The 22,729-nt window shown below is 40.5% G+C and overlaps 1 protein-coding gene across 1 annotated transcript in view; it reads left to right on the forward strand.

The window, feature by feature from the left end:
- The window catches only part of GAK (cyclin G associated kinase), a 75,023-nt gene extending 58,454 nt beyond the window's left edge, over positions 1 to 16,569 (forward strand). Inside the window, exons 21-26 of the mRNA XM_015821239.1 lie at positions 4,391 to 4,513; positions 6,222 to 6,341; positions 8,987 to 9,223; positions 12,995 to 13,143; positions 14,327 to 14,503; positions 15,657 to 16,569. Coding sequence (XP_015676725.1) covers positions 4,391 to 4,513; positions 6,222 to 6,341; positions 8,987 to 9,223; positions 12,995 to 13,143; positions 14,327 to 14,503; positions 15,657 to 15,758 — 908 coding nt within the window. The 3' untranslated portion in view covers positions 15,759 to 16,569. The remainder of the gene's footprint in view (positions 1 to 4,390; positions 4,514 to 6,221; positions 6,342 to 8,986; positions 9,224 to 12,994; positions 13,144 to 14,326; positions 14,504 to 15,656) is intronic.
- Positions 16,570 to 22,729: the final 6,160 nt, after the last annotated feature.

Here is a 22,729-nt window from a genome sequence, read left to right on the forward strand (position 1 = left end):
TTTACTGAGGAGATGAGAGAATTTAAGCAATTGCTTAATTGAAAAATTGCCAAAAATGAGGGTGGTATAAAACCAAAAGTTGATGCAACTGAAAACTAGAATGAATTTACATTCAAACTTACATTATAGCAATGAGAGCAAAGTATCCCCTATAGCAGCGGTTCTCAACCTATGGGTCGCGACCCCATTTGGGGTCGATTGACCATTTCACGGGGGTCGCCAAGCAAGGCTGTCCGCCATTTTTTTTCCCTTTTCCGGCGGGTGCCTTACCTCCCTTGAGCTGGGCCAGCTGGTGGTCGGCCTGCTCCGTCTCTGCCGCTTGCCAGCTACGCCTCGGCCGGCGCAGGGGGCGGAACCACGCATGCGCGGTGCTCCCGGGCAGGGAAAGTCCTTAACTTACGACCGGTTGGGTAGTCCTCGACTTACGACTGGTTTAGTCCTCGACTTACGACTGGTTTAGTCCTCGACCTATGACCGGTTTAGTCCTCGACTTACGACCGGCTGGGGGTCGCGGCATTAAAAAGGTTGAGAACCACTGCCCTATAAGATGCCTCTAGCTTTAATTTTACAAATTCCTTTACTTGACCTGCAGTATATTCCCAGTATCCACTTTAAAAAGAGTATATATTTATACATTTGTTTTAAGTTGGAAGACTTCCAAATGTCAAACAGAATCTATGATCCTTAAATCAGACAGTTGTGTATATTGAACGTGGGTGCAAAGCTGTTGCTTCTGTCACTGACTGACGAAGCCTCTTTTCGTTCTCAACTATATTGTTCTACTCGACTGAGAAATTGGCCGCGTCTTTTTGGTTTGTTTAATTCAGTCTGCGTTGAAATGGTAGAAGTTAGATTTTCAAAGCAAGACATTTATGAACCTGCCTGTTTCACTTGGAAAAGTTTTAGGAAAGATCTTGGTAGTGAAACTTCTAAAAGGAGAGGAGAGGCCCTGCGATGTGTAGAAGGGGCTTAAGTGTCAGCAGACGACAGTGATAAATGCAAGCAGGCAGCTCTGCAATTGAATTCTGATGGCTTTTCTGGCTAATTAAGAGATGTTAAACATAGATCTGAGGTGAGCTTAAATCCGATGTCATGCCAAACCTGTATCTTATTTTGAAGAAATCTTGTCTGTCATTTTTAGTTACAGAATTAAAAGATCTTCTGAGTTGAGAAGACATCTGTTTGTACGGTAGCAACTAGACGTTTGACAATTGAGGCTAATGTAGACATCATGTGTGGTTTTTTGTAGAATCCGATACCTGCCTGTGTTAACAACATATGGCAGTTGCATTATATATACTTTTATTTGTGTCTTTGAGTCAGTTTTTAACCCCTGGCCACTCCCTGGACAAATTCCTCAAATTTTCTTCCTTCCTTCCTAGGGGTTAGAGAGAGTGACTGGCCCAAAGTCATCCAGCTGGCTTTGAGTCTAAGGCAGGACTAGAACTCATGGCCACACCATTTCTAGCCTGGTGCCTTAACTACTACACCAACCACTTTACATCTTTCACAAGTGCTTTATAAAATATCTGAGCTATGCTAGTTTAGCAGGCATTTTAACTGTAATTGTGAACAGGAGTTTTTATGTATTAGACATGTGGATTCTATGTAGGATGCTTCAGTTGACAAATCAATTATACTGAGATTGCACTGTAATCTTTTACAACTGTGGAGCACTTCTGATCTACTTTCTAAAAGGTGATTTAATTCCAGGAAAAAAATACAGCTATTTTGTGGCAGACAAGTGCTAGTTCTGCTCAGCGCGTTCTAAAGCAACTTTTGGGGGGATCAAGTCTGAAACCCTGCACTTTCCAATTTTTATTTTTTTTTTACAAAAACACAATGGGGTGAAAGCCATGCAATGGCTGATAATATGAAATATCCACCTTTCCCCATGAAATATGTTTTTGTGCTCTTGTTTTGACTGCTAAGTACTACCCTTGAAAGACCCAGCCAGTGTGGATCCAATTGTGTTGGACACCATTTTGATTCTCTCTGCCTCCTTCTCTCCCAGTTCCTCGAATGAAGGACTGAGAACTCTTGTTCCCAGCCATAATTATGGCAAAGAACCAAGTTGAAGAAACCTAGTATTGAGCGTGATATGGGAACAGTATGATAATATCTACTTCTTGTTGAAACTTTCCCCATCTTGGCATACATATTCCAGATATGCAGGACTTCTGGAAATTATAGCTATCTCTATTTGGGGAGGGTGTATATGTGGTGTGCCGCACAGGATAAGTTTGGGCTAGGCGGTGCTCATAGTGATGATAAGGTTCTGTTAAGGCCTTAACAAAGCTTTACTTCTGGTAATTTGGGAATGCTTAAGCTCCTTATCAAAAATAATTTGATAAGATATTCTAAGGTTTCAGATATTCAGATAGAAGTTTAAACTGGTAACATCAAGGAGCATTGCTATTTTAATACCTACTCAGAAATGAACAACAGGAAAATTCCTTTCTTTGACATTCAGAAAACTTTTATGAGACAATCATGGTCTTTTAGAATGCAGACCTAAATATACCCATACCCTATTTTTTTTTTTTATTTTTTTTTTATTTTTAAATCTTTTTATTTATAATACAATTAAAACAAAAATGGACATACGTGGCATTCCAGAGTAAATATTCCTAACAATTTGTTTCTCGTGATACAAAAACTTAATACATCATCCTTAACCTCTATATACACCTCATTCTTCTACATAATACAATTATATATACAATTATATATACAATTATGTGTATGCTTCAATCCTATCGTTAGCTTAAGATCCGAGCAGTTCTCCTTGATTCATACCAGCGATAAAATTTGTCCCAGATTTCGAAATATTCCAGTTCTGTCTTATCTTTCATAGCCATTTGATAAGATATTCTAAGGTTTCAGATATTCAGATAGAAGTTTAAACTGGTAACATCAAGGAGCATTGCTATTTTAATACCTACTCAGAAATGAACAACAGGAAAATTCCTTTCTTTGACATTCAGAAAACTTTTATGAGACAATCATGGTCTTTTAGAATGCAGACCTAAATATACCCATACCCTATTTTATGGGTATATTTAGGCCTGCATTCTAAAAGACCATGATTTAATACAGAGGGGGAGGCAAGCTAGCTATTTTGGACTAATCTCACCATGAGCTGGATGATTATAGAGTATGTGTATCGCACCAGATTGTCTACTTCTAATTTAATATTCTCGTATCAAAATAGCACAGTTGAATAGCATTGTAACATTTATTAGCATAACTGCTAAAGTGATACTACGGTTTGTTTTATAACATACAGTAAATATCCTGATTTTTGGTGGGTAATAGCTTAAATCCCTTGAACTGCAGTTTTTATGTATCTATTTTACAATGCAGTGAACCTTTCTGGGAGATTATAAATAGCAAAGCTTTTGAATACTCATTGGCACGGCTAATTAGTGTTTTGATAAAATCCAACACAAACAGGGATTTATTATTATTTTTTAAAGCCAAGCATAGATGAACATATAAAGGAATACCGTAATCAATGGGTAACTGCTTGTCAATTCCCATATCTACAGTACAGTTTCTAAAGCACAATCTTCTGCTAGAACAGGGTTTCTCAGCCTCAGCAGCTTTAAGATGCCTGGATTTCAACTCCTGGAATTCTGGGGAATAATGGGAATTGAAATCTACACTTCCTAAAGTTGCTGAGTTTGAGAAACGTTCCATTGGAATGCTAGTGAGGCGTGGAGGCTTCCTTATTTTCAGGGTTACTGTTTTAATAACAAAAGAACCCTGCTAGATTAGTTCAGGGATAATATAATTCAGATTTTGTCATATTTCTCCTGGATGCTTATAAGCGCTGTATGAAGACACATGCCCCACTTTCCCCCCCTTTTTTTTGGTTCCCTATCCCTCTCCTGTTCATGCTTCTTTATTCATAATTCACTATCCTGTTTGATATAGCAATTAGTGCCAATATAGTCGTTTGATTTAACCTGGTTTGTGAACTTTGGAGGCAAGTAGATAAATGTATGTGCTTTGGGATGGGGGAAATCCGTGCTTCATGTCCTTATTCAGAGATGATGTTTTGCTGCATGGGCTTTGGAGGATCCCAGCTAATCCTTTCCTCCGTGCATATGTTAAAAACTGGAATCAGATATCATTAGGAAAGTTATCTGTTCCTGTTCACCATATATGGGAGTTTAACCCTTTCAGGCAGTGAAAATGTTAGGGGACTTCTCAGCACCCGTACAAATAGATGGAGAGCAACTGTACCAGTTGAGTTCAAATCGAAAGGAGAAAAATCCAGTGTCCTAACTATATTTTCATCTGCAGAATGTTAAGTTTATGCAATTTATTTTTTTTTGCGCACGCTTTTACTCTAATGTGTGGATTTTGATTTGTGTCCTTCTAGGCAATTTGGCCCCAGAGCCACCTAAAATAACTTCTTCAGCAAGCCAGCCAGACCTTTTAGGGGGTTGGGATTCTTGGACTGACACCACTGTCCCAACAGCACCCAAGAAATCAACTTTGGAAGGTATGGTATGGGGCCGTCGCTTGTATTTTTAGCCACCAAAAGCAAGCAGGCAAAACTAATAGGACCACGAGATAGCACTGGAGAGACCTGACAGCTTTATAATGCAGTGTCTTTAAAATATACCTGCAAAAAACCCTTGGCTTTTGGATTTTGTTTTTGAAAAGCAATAGCAAGGGACAGCAAGCTTTAACATTAGCAATTGCTACCATTCCATTTTGCTGCAATTTTTAGAATATGTTCAGACCTAAATGGTGGTTGAGTAATAAAGGAGAATTGGCAACAGCCTTCACCTAGAGTTGTATGTGTTTTAGAACTGAAAATGAAACTTCATTATATGGGGATGGGGAAAGTTTCAGGCATAAGCAGGCCGGGTCAATTGGCTACTTTAGTCGGTATCTTATGTCCTGCCAAATTTGTTTTCTGGCACTTTTTCTCATTGTGGTCTTAACTGCTGCTGCAATTTCAGGATAAAACAACAGCAGGCAGGGAAATCAGAGATGAAGCACGACATCTTATTTTGGTCATTAAAGGAAATTAGAATGAAATGAATCAAAGAATAGATATCACGCACAGTCAATAAAAGACATTGGTTTATACAGCTTCCCTACCTGCATCCTAAAGAATAAACTGAGCAATCACCCTTGTAAAGCATCTCAGTTAATCCCTTGATGTAAGGAAGCAAATTAATCCAACGCGCCAATCGGATTTGTTCAATGTCAGTCAAAGTTGCATGAGCAAGGTTCTTTCTGAACTGAGATGCTTTACTCTGATTTGTATTTTCCCTTCTCCTGCGTTATAAAAACATGGTTGATTTTCGCCAATTATATATCACTTAATCTGCTACCAAAACTGCTTCCACAGCAATCACGGATTAATGGATCCTATAATATTAAAGAGTGTTTCTGCTTCTGGATTCTACCTGGAGTTTTTGGGGAGTCCTAATAACAATTCTGGTCTTGTTGTTCTTAGTTATCCAAAGAATTGGGACACAGAGAAATAAATGCACATTAACTTTCTGAATTAAAAGCTTCACTCACATACACATACACACACACGCATCCCTATATACCAGTTTCAGCTGGTAACTGAGATTATGTTTTAAGTTTCATAAGGATGAAGATGGCACATCACAGCCAAGTGATTGCTTGAAGGACAGCAGTTTCCATACACTTACCTAATTTGCAACAAAATTTGGCCAATACCAGTACAATACTTTTCTCATATATTTACACGTGGAAGCTATCTGTTGTTGGGAAAACTGCACCTTGTTTTGATTATCTTGTTCTGTCTTTATAAAAACCTTTGTTCTGATGCTTTTGGACATGCTACCATCTACTAGAAAGATTCTTTTGGTTTTGTGGTTTGCTTTGGGTGGGTCTCACATACTTCATCTCTTTTACTTGCCACTTTGCACCTTTCCACAAAATCATAGCACAAGTCAGTCAGTCTCTCTCCCCCCCTCCCCTCCTTCTCTCTCTGCGTGTGTATTTGTATACTAAGCATCCACTAATATATTCAATCTGATAACTGCGTATTAACATAGATTACAATATGGCAACAATCCAAACATGCTTGCAGACTGGGGGACTGTGGAAAAGCCAGTGAATGCTTGCTGTGGCTGGAAAAGATATCAAACAGGCCCCAAAATGAATACTTGCTGTTAAAAAAATAATAATAATATCGAATATTTGTATTTACTACTATGCAGGCCCAACTTTCACAACAGGAGGGCCACCAAGTGGCTCCTTGGGTCATTCCTCCAATCAAGCAAAATCGCAGAATTCGGATCCTTTTGCTGACCTTGCAAACTTGAGAACTGGCCTTCCAGGTAAGTGTCGGTATAACTAATGAACGGCCGTAGTCATTACTCATCACTCATTTTTTAATTTTAATGGTAGTTTTCCATTTGACTTACAGGGAGTTCAGTCCCCTGTTGCTACTGTTTGTAGCCTTCCCTCCCATTCTCTTCCAGAGGAGTTTGCCCAGGCTCTGTGAAATAATTCAGTGCTGTTGTTTTTGATCCTTTGCCGCTCCTTGGAGGCCCACCTTGCCCTTTAATTTCAAAAATTGGAGAGTTGAGTCTGGTCCACCTTTTGAACTGGAATTTGTGCAAAATGTATGGAGAGGGTCAATCTGACAGACCGGTGGGACAAACTGAAATTGAGTTAGAAGAGAGAGCAGCCTGTCATTGTGCCTACTTGACAGGTGAAACAGAGTATTTGAAAAGTAATTGGATGAAAGCCCTCTGGAGCCCTCTATGAAACTATTTACCTCAGGAGTCTCTAAAAGGGCAACAAAATCAACTGTCGACAGGTAGCCCTCGACTTACTACCACAGTTGAGCCCAAAGTTTATATTGCTAAGCAAGACATTTGTTAAGTGAGTTTTGCCCCATTTTATGACCTTTCTTGCCACAGTTGTTAAGTGAATCACTGCAGTTGTTAAGTTAGTAACACGGTTGTTAAGTAAAGCTGATTTCCCCATTGACTTTGCTTGGTAGAAGGTCACAAAAGGTGACACTGCAATCGCCATAAACATGAGTCACTTGCCAAGCGTTTTATTTTTGATCGTGTACAAGTAACCATGAGGATGCTGCAATGTTTCAAAGTGTGCAAAACAGTCGTAAGTCACTTTTTCCAGTGACTGTTGTAGCTTTGAACGGTCACTGGATGTTGTAAGTTGAGGACTACCTGCATGGCCTGTGGGTAATAATCTGCAGGTTGGAATTCCTTCCCGGTGAGGTTCCCTTTCTCTTTTTCACCCTCCTCTTTTCATATTTCAAGAAGGATTTGGAACCCCTCCAGGAGATACAAAAAGAGTTGCCTCTCCAATTAACTCTGACAGTCAGAAGAATCGGGGCTGGATTATTAGATGAACAATTCTTGCACAGGAAGCTTTTTTTGCACCATTTAATTTAATCTTTACTTACTCACTAGTTATTACATTTGTATACTGCCAACTCAGCACAGGACTCCTGATGGCTTTGTTATTAGGTTGTTGTTCTCTTTGTGCATTTTCCCCTTTCTGAAAAAAAAGTAATAAAAAAATGTAATACAAGTATGAGGATTAGTATTCCATCAGGGTAGGAAACTGGCCTTTTTCAGGTGTTTTGAACAGCAACTCTCACATTCCCTTGCCATGGGCCATGTTGGTTGAGGTTGATGAAGCTGTAGTCCAAAACATTGAAAGAATACCCAATTTGGCTAGCCCTACTTCTAAATGTGCTAAGTATTTAAATATGTCCATGTGCAACCCTCGCTTACAAAAATCTGTTGCCAGTGACAAGTCATCCTTTATTTTGAAAAATGAATACCCTTCCTTTGTTCTGTTGTATTCAGGCAACTTGCATTTTCTCAAATGTGGCCGTGCACTTTGGAGTGTGCCATGATTTTTTTTCAGTTTCTTTTTATGGTTGCTGGTGGTATTGGAGGTTATTTACACTAACGGGTGTGATGTCAGTAGCTTCTCCCAGTTTGAGCTTCTCAAGCATCTGGCCCTCTATTTTGTCCTCTTCTTTAAATATGGAGGTTATTTCAACAGCCTTGGTTACTAGTCCCTTCCCTTCCCTCTCACAGAAAGAAGGTTTATATGCTTTCCACCATTTAACATAGGTTTAAAGACCAGCACTAAGAGGTACTGCAGGCCTTTTTGTTGTGTCTCTCAAAGCTAGCTTAGACCACAGGTGGTCCTTACAACCATTCATTTAGTGACTCTTCAAAGTTACAGCAACACTGAAAAAAGTGACTTGTAACTGTTTTTTACATTAGAGAATCCCCCTAGTTCAGGGGTCCCCAACCCCCTTTCCGTGGACTAGTACCGGGCCGCAGCATGCCAACAACCGGTCCACACAAGCAAGCAAAGCCCCATCTGTGGGATGCAGGCAGCACACAAAACCACGCCCCCTCCGGTCCACGGAAAAACCTCCCTCCACAGAACCGGTCCCTGGTGCCCAAAAGGTTGGAGACCTCTGCCCTAGTCACGTGATCAAAATTTGGACACTTAGCAACTAGTTCATATTTATGATGGTTGCAGGGTTTCAGGATCATGTGATCCGCCCCTTTGGCAACCTTCTGACAAGCAGCGTCAGTGGGGAAGCCAGATTCACTTAACAACCGTGTTACTAACTTAACAATTGCGGCGATTCACTTAACAACTGTGACAAGAAAGGTCATAAAATGGGGCAAAACAGCTGTCTCACTTAGCAACAGGAATTTTGGGCTTACAGCTGCGGCTGTAAGTTGAGGACTACCTACAGAGCATATCAGTACTTGGCAGTCACTGATTTTGCAGCTCGGACTATTGAAAGATCCTGTCATACTTTGTACTAAGGGTTTTGGCTCAGAGTGCTGCTTTCTAGTTATACTTAAGATCACCCTTCCTACTAACGTTGCAATAGAGGAGCCCTTGGAAAAGTTTCCCTTCTGACTAGAGACATAATTTAGATTATTAAAATGTCCACTTGTTTCTTATCTAGGAACATCTAGTGGAGGATTCTCAGCTGGCAGTTTTGCTTCCAAGTCAACTCAAAAACCAGCGGGGGCTCAGTGGCAAACAAGCAAGCCACAAACCACCAGCACTTCATGGCAACCTTCACCCCAGCCCAAACCTCCGGAACAAGCCAAGTTGGGCACACAACCCAAACCCAACTACACTGTGAATTTTAGTGTAATTGGAGGACGGGAGGAGAGAGGTATCCGAGTTCCTGGCTTTGGTAAGTACATGACAATCAGACATGCAATTGGGCTGTGATCTTTTTATCGTGCACATTTCAACTGGCAGCAAATCCCCATTAACTTTAAGGGGACAGGTTTTTCTGACTGTCGAAGAGACAGCACAGTTAAATTCCTGATTCCACATTTTTTTTAGGTCGTTCCCATAGTCAGAATGAGGTATCCCTTGAAATAGAACAGTGATGGCGAACCTTTTAGAGACTGAGTGCCCAAATTGCAACCCAAAACCCACTTATGCATCATCGGGTGCCGGGTGGGTGTGGCCCATTGGGTGGGTGTGGCCCATTGGGTGGGCATGGCTGCGGTGGTAACGGCAGACTGGGTGGGACTAAAAAGTTCAATCAATCAATTCCAACTTTGCAAGATCTTTTTTCCCCACGAGAAGTTGAAATTGACTGATTGATTGGACCTTTTTTTTTTTTTTGCACACGGAGGCGGAGGCCTAAAGCGAAAAGGTTTTATAAAACCCAGCTGAAGGCCTAGGACTGGGGCGATGGTACGCGTGCCCACAGAGAGGGCTCTGAGTGCCGCCTTTGGCGCCCGTGCCATAGGTTTGCCACCACTGAAATAGAATGTACCCACTTCCAAATTCCTCAATTCATTTCCTCTCTTATTTTTTTAATTTACATCAGAGAGGGCAGTCCCCACTATATGGCTGAATATGATCTGCATGTTAGATTTTTTTTATATATGCCTCTCTCTCTCTCTCCCTCTCCCTCTTTCCCTTCCAGTTGTCTATATACTTGCTGATATTGTTACGTTATATTTTGTGTTTGTATTATGTTGTTGTGAACTGCTCTTAAGTTGCTTTGGATTTGAAATTTAAATCTAATTAAATAATCTCATTGACTCTACAAAGTGAGCTGGGAGTTATCTTTAGGCCCAGGAAGGCAATTCTAGTACAGTCAAGTTTTCTCAGCCCTGATTTATGAAGCTCTTCAGCTTTTCACAATTGAAGGAGTATATATCTAAATTTATGAGCATTCCTTCTTTTTTTCTTTTCATTAAAAATGCTTGTATCTAACCAATTGGAAGGGGCTCTTAAGCTTGTCCAGGAAGCTGATGGGTTGGATTAACTCAGAGGATTGCCTACAGAACTTTTTTTCATTTAAAGAAACTACAAGGGATATCTGTGCACCTCCATTATCCTGGTAGAGGTAATGCAAGGAGGGTAGATGTATATAGAGTCTTTTCTGGTCAGTAGAATGAAACTTTTTTCTTTGGCTGGGAACTTTTTCATCATCCTTCACCTTTGCTCACCATTGGTGAGGCCTGCTGACAGTTGAAATTCAACAATACCTGGAGTACTACAGGTTGTCTACTCCTGCTTTAATAGAGGATTGGGCTCTCAGCTTCAAAGCACATCTTCCATAATGGTTGAGCCAAGGTCACCGAGTCATTCTCTGAATATAGTAAAGGGTTGAATCCTGGTACTAATTGCACCAATATAGATCCATTACACTGCCAATGTTAGAGGTGTAGACTGAGAGAAGTAAATGAATATAGTGAGGGGGGGAAAGTATTTGATCCCCTGCTGATATTGTACATTTGCCCACTGAACAAAGAAATGATCAGTCTATAATTTAATGGTAGGTTTATTTTAACAGTGAGAGACAGAATAACAACAAAAATATCCAGAAAAACGCATTTCAAAAAAGTTATAAATTGATTTGCATTTTAATGAGTGAGATAAGTATTTGACCCCTTTGCAAAACATGACTTAGTACTTGGTGGCAAAACCCTTGTTGGCAATCACAGAGGTCAGATGTTTCCTGTAGTTGGCTACTAGGTTTGCACACATCTCAGGAGGGATTTTGTCCTACTTCTCTATGCAGATCCTTTCCAAGTCATTAAGGTTTCAAGGCTGATGTTTCGCAGCTCGAACCTTCAGCTCCCTCCACAGATTTTCCACAGGATTAAGGTCTGGAGACTGGCTAGGCCACTCCAGGACCTTGATGTGCTTCTTCTTGACCCACTCCTTTGTTGCTTTGGCTGTGTGTTTTGGGTCATTGCCATGCTGGAATACCCATCCACGACCCATTTTCAATGCCCTGGCTGAGAGAAAGAGGTTCTCCCCCAAGATTTGATGGTCCATCGTCCCTTTGATGCAGTGAAATCGTCCTGTCCCCTTAACAGAAAAATACCCCCAAAGTGTAATGTTTCCATCTCCATGTTTGATCGTGGGGATGGTGTTCTTGGGGTCATAGACAGCATTCCTCCTCCTCCAAACATGGTGAGTTGAGTTGATGCCAAAAAGCTCGATTTTGGTCTCACCTGACCACAGCACTTTCACCCAGTTCTCCTCTGAATCATTCAGATGTTCATTGGCAAACTTCAGATGGGCCTGTACATGTGCTTTCTTGAGCAGGGGGACCGTGCGGGCGCTGCAGGATTTCAGTCCTTCACGGCGTAGTGTGTTACCAATTGTTTTCTTGGTGACTATGGTCCCAGCTGCCTTGAGATCATTGACAAGATCCTCCCTTGTAGTTCTGTTCTCATGATCGTTGCAACTCCACAAGGTGAGCTCTTGCATGGAGCCCCAGAACGAGGGAGATTGACAGTTATTTTGTGTTTCTTCCATTTGCGAATAATCGTGCCAACTGTAGTCACCTTCTCACCAAGCTGCTTGGTGATAGTCTTGTAGCCCATTCCAGCCTTGTGTAGGTCTACAATCTTGTCCCTGACATCCTTGGACAGCTCTTTGGTCTTGGCCATGGTGGAGAGTTTGGAATCTGATTGATTGATTGATTGCTTTTGTGGACAGGTATCTTTTATACAAATAACGGGCTCAGATTAGGAGCATTCCCTTTAAGAGATCGTTCCTAATCTCAGCTCATTACCTGTATAAAAGACACCTGGGAGCCAGAAATCTGGCTGGCTGATAGGGGATCAAATACTTATTTCACTCATTAAAACGCAAATCAATTTATAATTTTTTTGAAATGCGGGTTTTTTTGGATTCTTTTGTTGTTATTCTATCTCTCACTGTTAAAATAAACCTACCATTAAAATTATAGACTGATCATTTCTTTGTCAGTGGGCAAACGTACAAAATCAGCAAGGGATCAAATACTTTTTTCCTTCACTGTAGGAATGTTTACTTAGCTGATGCTATCTAATCAGTATGTAGCTATGATGAAATCCTTAAACCAAGATCTCACCGTTAATAATAATATATAATAATAATAAAGTTGGAAGGGACCTTGGTCATCTAGTCCAACCCCCTGCTCAGGCAGGAAACCCTATACCATTTCAGACAAATGGCTGTCCAGTCTCTTCTTAAAAACTTCCAGTGTTGGAGCATTCACCACTTCTGGAGGCAGGTTGTTCCACTGGTTAATTGTTCTCACTGTCAGGAAGTTTCTCCTTAGTTCTAGGTTGTTTCTCTCCTTGATTAGTTTCCATCCGTTTCCATTTCTGGGCTATGCTCAGATTCTTAAGTGGAAACATGTAAGTTACGAATTAAGTAACTGATTGTATTGACTTGTAACATCTAGTGGCCTTATAAGGAAGATAGCAGTCTAGCAAGTTACTGGTTTTCCCTTAATCTGCATCAAGGGAACACACTAATTCAGGAATAAGCCCTGTTGAAAAAAAAGTTGGATTTGTTTCTAAGCAAGGAGATATAACAGTTTCCTAAAAGATAATGGCTTATTAATGACCAACATGAGTAACGAATAACAAATCTGTCATTTCTGTGTAAATCTTCTATTAACAGGAAAATGCCTAGCTTCTTTTTTCTTCTTTGCCAGGACACAAACCCAAAGTTTCAGAAAATGATTTTGAAGACCTCTTGTCAAATCAAGGCTTTTCAGCAAAGTCTGACAGAAAGGGACCCAAAACAATTGCTGAAATGAGAAAGCAAGAACTATCTAAAGATATGGATCCTCTAAAATTAAAGGTGTGTAGCATTTGTGCTGAACATTTCCCTTTGCTTCAGATTCTTGCTGTGTTTTCAGCCAAGAAATGAACTGTAGGCCGTGCCAATGAATTTGCAATATAGGAGGCAAAGAGTGCAGAATAAAGTGCAGTAGGAAGGAGGGTGGATGTCTTAGTGGGCATAAGACAGTGGTGGCAAACCTATGGCACGCGTGCCAGAGGTGGCACTCAGAGCCCTCTCTGTTGGCACACGTGCCACCAGCAGCAGCAGCAGGTCCATCAGGCCACCACCGCCACCTGGAGCAGGAGCCCCGCCCAGCACAAAGGAGACAAAGTGGCCGACTAGCAAGCTCGAGTAGAGGTGGTGTAGAGCAGAGGTCACCAACCATTGTCGATTGGTGGACTGGAAGAAAAGGGAGGAGGAAGCATTTTGCATGCATGCATGCACGGGGCCGCGAGCATGCATGTGCTGCAAATGGGGCAGGGCTAGTGCCTGCATGATACTCACTAGCCCTGCCCCGTTCTTGCGTGGTACAGCACCTTGTATCTGCACCCCGCGGTGCGACGGCCATTTTTGCTCCTTGCAACACGGTGGCCCATTTTTGTGCCCCCAGTTTTTGCATGCCAGAGGCAGTACTCAGAGGCGCCCGAGGGCACCACAATGTGGCCCTGGCACTTTGCGATAAATAAGTGGGTTTTGGGTTGCGGTTTGGGCACTCGGTCTCTAAAAGGTTCGCCATCACTGGCATAAGAGATCTCAGGTTCTGCCCTTAGCATCTTCCTTAAAGGGAAGTCAAATAGCAAAGCCAGGAAAGATCCTGAAAAGCACATCTATCAATGTAAGCAACATCCATTGTGAGAAAAGGGACTGGGAGTGTAACTGGCTTAGGATTGGCACAGGTGGGGTTGAGCCAGTAGGTGCATTGACAGGAAAAACAAATGTGTAAAAGCTTCTGTATGTTAAAAAGTGGTGAGGCTAAGCGGAGATTAGCCCGGTGCTATAATAGTTAAAACGGAAGCAGTTGTGAACTCATTAACAGTAAAGTAGGTCAGTGCCTATTAGAAAGAGAGTATTAAATCATTGCGTATGACATTGTTAGAGAATAAATATTGCTATGTGTAACGATAAAAGGAAATTATGTCAGTTAAATGTTGTGCAGCATTTGGCTTAGCTGAATTTCCCTCCTTCCCATTTCCTTTGCTAGCTTCTAGACTGGATTGACGGAAAAGAGAGGAATATAAGAGCTTTACTCTCTACTCTTCACACTGTGCTTTGGGAAGGTGAAACCAAATGGAAGCCAGTTGGGATGGCAGACCTGGTTACCCCTGACCAGGTGAAAAAGTACTATAGAAAAGCAGCGCTTGTCGTTCATCCAGATAAGGTGAGTGTTTGGTAAATACTCACGTGCGGATAGAGTAAAATTGTTCACATGAATGCTAATTACAGGTAGACCTTAACTTACAACCGGTTGTTTAATGGCCATCTTCAAAAAAAGATACTAATGACTTGTTTTTGAATTATGACTACCCCCCCACACACACACTCACTGCTGTTGTCAAAAGTTAAACTGCACCCTGCTCTCTGCTACGATAACTGTCATTGCTTTGCGCATGCAGTACTTAAAAACAAGCATACTTTGCTGCCATAGAAACAAAATTATAGTGGATCATAGAAGTGCTTCGTCAGATCTTCCTAGTTTATGGAATTGTGCACAAAGGTAGGCTAGTTGCTGTCATCTGCCTTGTGGTGGTTGCTTCAGGAAGCAAAGTTTCTTGACTATAAGTAGCCCTTGACTTAAGAACCTTAATGGAACTTGCCCATTCCAACTTTCCCAACCAGATGTGAATGATTATTTTTTTTTTTTTGCAAAAATGCCATATAGGTGAGCTCAGTGGTGGGATTCAGCCAGTTCGCACCAGTTTGGCAGAACCAGTGGCTAATTTTTTGTTGCCCAGGCCCGCAACGGACTTCCAGAAGTGGCATCCACCCAGAGAATTGGTTGTTCACATATTTGAGTCCCACCACTGGGTGGGCTAGTTGCCAAGTGCCCAAAATGCAGTCACATAATGGGGGGGGGATGCAGCTTTCAGAACTTCAGAACTGGATCATAAGTAATTTGGGGGGAGGTCTGTCAGAACTTCAAAGGGTTGTAAGTCAAGGACTACCTGTCGACTGTTTCTGGAACAGGAAGGGGAATTCATTCAGATACAGTAGTTGTCCTAAGTGGCATGTGGTTCCATATTGACATCTGAACTCAAAACTGTTCTTGTCCTTCTCTCATGGGCAATTGGGGTGATCATGTCCCACTGAGAAAAAAAAACCCAGTTCAGAGCTCGTTCAGTGCACTCATCCTTCTTTGGAAAAAAAAAATAGAATTGTGAATATAGTAACTCAGTGTTCAGATGGTAATATTCCCGTGGATTTCTTCTTAACTCCAGAAGTAAAGCTAATTGCTTGTGATGCAAGTTAAGCTTGCTTTTACAGTTGAACAGTTGCATTGCGATTCAGTGTTTTGTTTGTTTGTGTGTTTACAGGCTACGGGGCAGCCTTATGAGGACTATGCCAAAATGATCTTCATGGAGCTGAACGATGCGTGGTCAGAATTTGAAAACCAAGGCTCAAAATCCCTTTTTTAAGAAACTCTCTCTTGCAAGGGAGTTGACTTCAAAATGCACTGGCAGCAAAACTGAATCTCGAGTGCTGCAGCGTAACCTCCTGAGTTGGAGGGGGGGGCAGAACAACTTTCCCTGGTCTTGCACAATTTTAAACTGTACACGCCGCAACCCAGTGTGTATTTGTAGGCGATAAAATGTGAAACTTCGCAAAGATGGCATTCCCATCAGCGCTGGGAAGTTTGTGTTGTGGAAGTGGCAAGTTTCAGGCTATGTTAGAGAAGGTTGAATGCACCAGTAATTCTAATAATGGCTGCTGGCGTGAGCAAAATTTTGCTAGTGGGAACATCAACTATTTTGCATCTTGATTTTTTTTTTAACTTTTCCATTTGAAAAACACAAAACCTCAATTTGCATTTCTGTTTTATTTCCCATGTAGTCTTTGTGATTTTTTTCCCCCCTTTTGTTCCTTGTTTGCCTTATTTAAGTGCTTTTGTTACCCGGTAGTCTGTGAGTTCACTCAACATCATTTTTTCTCGTTTCTGTTAGAGGTGTACATTTTTCTTCTGTATTTTATGTAATCCTTCCAATGATCATTCTGTAAATAATTAAAATAGTTTTCTGACAACACCTGTGTTCCTTACACTGCATCACCAATTGCTTAGCCAAAAGCTCTTCCAATTGAAGAAAGAAGTTGGCTTGGGTAAATCTTGGGTTTGTACTACTTCCTTTAAAAAAAAACAAAAACCCTTGTAAACTGTAAACAAAGAAGCAGAGCTCAAGGGCTGTGTGGTCTTGCCTTATTTATTACAATATTCTTGGAGGCAAGACAGTTTAGGATAAGGTGTTCAACCAGAAGGATAGCGCTTGTGAGTTCTCCCTCTTGCTTGCACTGGATGATCGACACGCAACTTGCAGGCAGGTTGACACATGCACAGATGGAAGCAGAAGTTCAGTCGGTTACAGTTTTGGTTTGCATTTGATTAAATTGCATAAATGTTGCATCTTTAATGGCCATTTTGAAGGAGTATGCATACTTTGGCTAGCCGCGGATGACTTTTGTTCATTATTTCTAAAGTTTGCAGAGTCTGGAGGTTTGCTCGTATGGATATATATGAACTTCTAGTAATATGTACAATTGGATGGATGGATGGATGGATGGATGGATGGATGGATGGATGGATGGATGGATGGATGGATGGATGGATGGATAGATAGATAGATAGATAGATAGATAGATAGATGATAGATAGATAGATAGATAGATAGATAGATAGATAGATAGATAGATAGATAGATAGATAATATTTTAAAGACAACCCCCTACTTGATGTGCCCTTTAGAACACTTAGTTCTAAAACTGGAGGAAAAAAATCACTTTGGGGTGTAACTTCTTAACTGAATACTGTAATATATAGTTCGATGTTGTATCAGATTAGCAGCATGCTCAATCAAGATTTGGTCTCCGAGCTGCATTAGTAGCTCCCAATAAAGAGTCTAGTTTGCCATTCAAATTTATTCACTTTTTTATGGTATTATGGTTCGTTTTGTCTGGTTGGGTGACCGCTGAGCTGAAGCTCGGCATAATCAACTGAAGGGCTGCTTTATTTGTGAGCAACTCCTGAACAAATTTAATTCAAAATGCTATGTCTTTTTCCCAGCCTTAGAGAACCAATTCGTATTTGGGGGGGAAAAGAAGGGCAGAAGTGTGTAGATGAGAGGTCCTATTTTAAAAATAAATTAAAAAACCCCAAATTGGTGTTAACCTGAGAAAGATGTACAAAGTCAAAGCAAGAAAGTATGGAAAAGTTTTGAAATTCTCACAACTACTTGAAACCTTTTTTCCCCCCTGAAAAAAATGCAGTTGGCTTGCTAAAGTGGGCTTTTAAAGATGATCATATTTGGCTGAAGACCCTAATGTATAAGGCAGGGGCAGAGCATCCAACCCATTGGGAAGTTTCTGTAAATCTGTAAAAATTAAGATAAAGTGCAGAATTAGAATACAACAAAGCCCTCTTGTAAATTCTTGCACTTCTCTAAATAGAGCTGCTTACAACTTAATCTTTAATAAAGGAAACACTTGGTGCAGCCATTTTTAAAGAAAGGCAGATAGTTTAGTTTTTCTCTCTCTCCAAAGAGTTACTTCACTGCTTTACTGAGAATATTCCAATTTGAGAGAAATTAGTGTATAATAGATCAACATTACAGTTACCCTGGTTTGGTGTTCCAAAACCCCCAGCTTGATTTCTTGGGAGAAAAATGGTTGAAAGGAGTAATGCAATTCCTTTAAGTAATTGCTAGATTATAGAGAATAAGCTGTCTCTTATTCTTGGAATCTCTCTTGCTGTTAATTGTGTACAGTCTTGGCCATTCCTAAAACACAAAGACGGGTCTAATGGAAGTCGAGAACATCTGCCTGCCCCTTAATTGCTAGTCTGGGTCCCTGCTAGAATTAATCTAGAAAAAGGACCTGAAGCCCTATGATCTCTGCTGTATACTGGTGACACATTTTATACAGTCAGCACCGCAAATTAATCTGCTGGCTAATGTACTCGTAGTATTCAGGATTTTTTTGGTCAAACCTCATTGGATATTTAGTCATAACCACAGAGTTTTGTACTAGATTCAGAGGGCTTTCATCCTTTTTGAAGCCTTTCATAAGAAACCTATGTGGGATGTTTTGCTGCTGTTTTGCCCTCCCTTGTTGAAAGAAACTTTAGTTTCTATCTGTGTGTGAATGGCTTGCCAGTTAAAATACACATCTATGCCCAGGTCATCCCCTACCATAAAATATAGTAAAACCATACCCTCCTGGGAATTCTTTTTATGGACAGATGCCAGTGACATAGGAGGGAAATCTATATGGATGTAGGTATCATATCCAGGGAAGGGACCCAATTTAAGAGGACTGTATTGGAAAGAATGGAAGGACATTCTACTTTCTTTCTCCCCCTCTGAAATTCAGTCAGGAGTAACTAACTAAAACTAAAAAAAAAGCTAGTGAGTGACACTTAGCTCTAAGCCACGTTGAGCTTAGGCATGACCCATTCAGTGGAACTTCCAATATGTTTTAGATGTGCCATTAAGAGTGAGAACTGCAAACTTCTCAGCATAATCCACTCCGGCTAAAATTTTAGCTTTCACGACTCTTCCAGGACCTTTTTTGGGTTGCAGTGACCTCTTTAATATATACATATTCCTTCTGACCACAAAGTGGTAAAATGGTTTGCCTATAGACAGGTTCTACTGCATATCTTTCAAGAGGGCAAGTATTCAAGCTGTACGAAGAGAGTACAGATCACATAACTTACTGCTCTAAGTCGTCCTGCAAATTAGTCCTTTAAATGTAAATTAGGCTGCTGTGATCTGCAGAGAGAGAGAGAGAGACCACATTTCGGATATTTGAAATAACCATTTGCTGTAGCTCTGTCAGTATGGGTGGTGCTTTGCCATAAAACGTAAGGGGAAAAAAGCCCATGGCTTTGCCTAGAATAATTTGCAGTCTACCTTTCAAGAAAGGTATCTGAGTTAATAGTTGGGATAGAAACCTTGCCTAGATGAAGTGTAAGCCAGTTTTAATTTGGATGGTAGTGGTGCTTTCTTTGATTATCTTTTCCCTCTCTGGTGAATTATAACATCGTATTAAAGCAGTAGGTGCCTGGAAACAAAAGCTTGGTGATTTTTTAAAAAAAATTATATTCCAAGCAACTTCAACCTGCACTCATTTCTTTTTTGAGGTACTTATGCTGAAGTTCAGAAAAAATGCAAATTTGAATCAGTGTTAAACCAACAGCATTGAGAAAGATTTAATAGTCTGGTAAACGGGGGTAACATTTCACCACTACATGTATGTATATATATATAAAAACCTATTATACTGTAAGAGGGATGAAAGTACATCTGTGCCAAACAAGCTCTGTGATCAGTGCTCTAGCTTTGCGAACTGGATAATCAGCATCATCTTTGGAGCTGGTGCAGATATAAATTTTTAGGTGAGTTAAGGTTTTTTCCCCCCGGATTGTTGCTGTCTAAATCCAATTTTGTTTCTTTGATGCAGTCTTAAATGCAGCTACTATACTATGGTTACCTCCTCTGATTTATATGGGATATAGACATGCTGTGGATATTTTAAGGGCAACGTAAGAAATCTATCTTACACCACCTCAATTTTGATAGCCCATTTCACCTGTTACCTACTCTTGGTGGCAGCAGTTTGGGGAATTTTCAGTCTGTCTGATTTCCCACCACTTGGATGTTCCTTTCTTAACTGGAGACTGAGCTTAGGAACATAGGAAGCTGTTCATATGTAATATCTTTTGCTCAAAAATCAACTTTGTAGGATTTCAGTTTGTCCTCAACTGTTCCAAGGGATTGTGAGACCTGTACCTGGGACTTTTTACAGAGTACGCATGTGCTCTTCCACTGAGCCATGGTACACCTTTCACTGGTTTGTATCTGATATTATAATGCTGTAGCAGGGAAAACTGTTCCAATTCTAGAGGAGGTTTAGCAGATTGTTGGCTGTGAACATGCCGAGCTCTCACTCAGTTGGAATTTTAGTGTTTTGGCCGAAGGGTTCCAGTTGGAATGTCAAAGCTGTTCTTTCATTCAAGTTAATGAATAAGTCCGTAGGCCTATCTCTGTTAGGTTGTTTTTTTCTACCCCTCTAGCTTCCATTGAAATCAATGGAAACCATGCTATCCACCAAAGAGGATTTAAGAAAAAAAATACCGGTTGGCTGGTTCTGCTAAACGCTTTAGAAATTCCATTCTTTATCTTTTTCCCCCCTATTTTTTTTAAGAAGACACTTCAGTGTTGTGAAAGGCAGCACTACACAGCACATTATTTGACAGATTTATTGCAGCAATTCTATAGCAATCTTCCTCTGGGGGGGGGGAAATGTTGCTTTCTCACACAATAATAGTAGTATTTTCTTTTTATGGCATAGAGATGCTTTTGTAGATTCACGTAACCGTGGAAGCATTGCTAGGAATACCCTGTGAGAATATGAATTCCTTTAAATCAGTGGTGCTTGATTTTTTTTTCATGCCCTCAGTCAGTGATTTATTGCATTCTCCTTTAGCCAATTATATTTTAGGTACAACTGTCATAAATAAGTTGCTCAATTAGCAATCAAAATAACATTTTCCCTTTTTTTCTATATTACAATTTGCAAATAATTCCTCTCGAGTAGAGTTTCACAACCTTGGCGACTTTATGATAGGTGAGTGGGGAATTCTGGGAGCTGAAGTCCACCCATCTTAAAGTCATCAAGATTGCTCTAGAATTTAATCCTCCATTCCAGATTTGAGCATGACCCAAAAAGGAAACTGAAAAGTTTTGAGCAATGAGATTTTTAAAAAGCGGCGGGTGGGGGGTGGAATCAAGCCTACAGCAATAAAAATTAGGTCTGGCAGCCTTGGGGAGCAACAGAAAGTCTGATTTCTGCATCTTCTCGTGAACCCTGGATGGCTTTTGCGCCCCGAAACCTCAGAATAAAATGTTAAAATTATTGATGGAACTGTTTTAATGAAGGATGCGTTTCCGTTTTTTAAATTTTAAAAAAGAGAACTTAAGAGGTGTTGTGAACATTACTTTTTTTTCCTACTCTTGGTGAATGTACTGTATATTCTGGAACTGAAGAACAGTGAATGAAGATCCTGCTCATTCCATGATTTAAAGAACTCCACATTTTTGTGTCTTAAATCGTCTGTTTTGCTGTTCATATGCATGGGGGTTTGGATGGCATTAGAGTTTGGATAAAGAGGTGGAGAGAGGGGGAAATAAGAGATTTTTGTTTGTTTATTTTCATTGTGGTCCAAGTACTTTTGGTAATAGTTCAAATGAAAAAAAAATGTATAAATGTGTACGTACAGAAATCGAGTATTGTTTTAAGGTCGTACCTTGTGAAACAATTGTGGATAATCTATGTGAATGTTTTGCTCATAATGTACTGAATCAAAGTCTTTTGCTTTGAAATGGCCATGTTTCAATCATTTTTTTTAAAAAAAAAAAATCAAATACAGCTTTTTGTTTTCATAGTTATAAAGAGTAGGTGGCTCTTTTCTTCTTGTAGTCCAGTCACATTCTCACATGCTTGGTTATTTCTGTAGTAGGAGGACCCCAGGTGCTGCCCTTTAATAAAATCACACTGTAATCTTGCATCGGAAAAATCAAAACCCTTGTTCATTACTGGCATGATAAACATGTTGAGTTCAAAACAGCTGTTCCAATCTTCTTCTGTTCTGATCAGTCTGAAAGTATTCTGAGCTCAAAACCGGCCTCGGCGAAGTTTAGAATTCTTATTTAAGCTCAGAATAGGACATTGCAAGCTTGGAGCCTTCCCAGAATGGTCAGACCAGGGGTAGTCAAACCTTGGCTCTTTTATGACTCGTGGACTTCAAACTCCCAGAATTCCTGAGCCAGCATAGGTGGCTTAGGAATTCTGGGAGTTGAAGTCCACGAGTCATAAAAGAGCCAAGGTTGCCTACCCCTGGGTCAGACTGTCCCGTTTTGAACTGAAAACATCGTGCACATCCTTCCAGTTCATATATGTGTCTAAATGGTTTGATTATTTCGCACCTGTTTCTCAATGAAGAGCGACTGCCTTTGGACCCACTCCTACCTCAAGACCGGGGCGAGGTTTGTGGTTTCAGAATTTAGCAAAGGCAAGGAAGGGAATACATGCTAAACCAGAGGCTCAGGAATTCTGGGAGTTGAAATCCACGAGTCATAAAAGAGCCAAGGTTGCCTACCCGTGTTAGACACAAGCAAAATTCAACTCTCAGTAAGGAAATGTTCTTCCTGTTGCTTTCTAATATAAATATTGGAGATCTTCTAAAGAAGGTGGATATAGTGATAAATTCTAAGATCAAAGCATCTACATCAGGGGGTCTTCAAACATGGCCCTTTTATGACTTGTGGACTTCAACTCCCAGAATTCCTCAGCCAGGGTGCCTGGCTGAGGAATTCTGGGAGTTGAAGTCCACAAGTCA

This window comes from Protobothrops mucrosquamatus, unplaced genomic scaffold (genome assembly GCF_001527695.2).
Source record: "Protobothrops mucrosquamatus isolate PMUCROS unplaced genomic scaffold, P.Mucros_1.0 scaffold1284, whole genome shotgun sequence".
Classification (NCBI taxonomy): Eukaryota; Metazoa; Chordata; class Lepidosauria; order Squamata; family Viperidae; genus Protobothrops; species Protobothrops mucrosquamatus.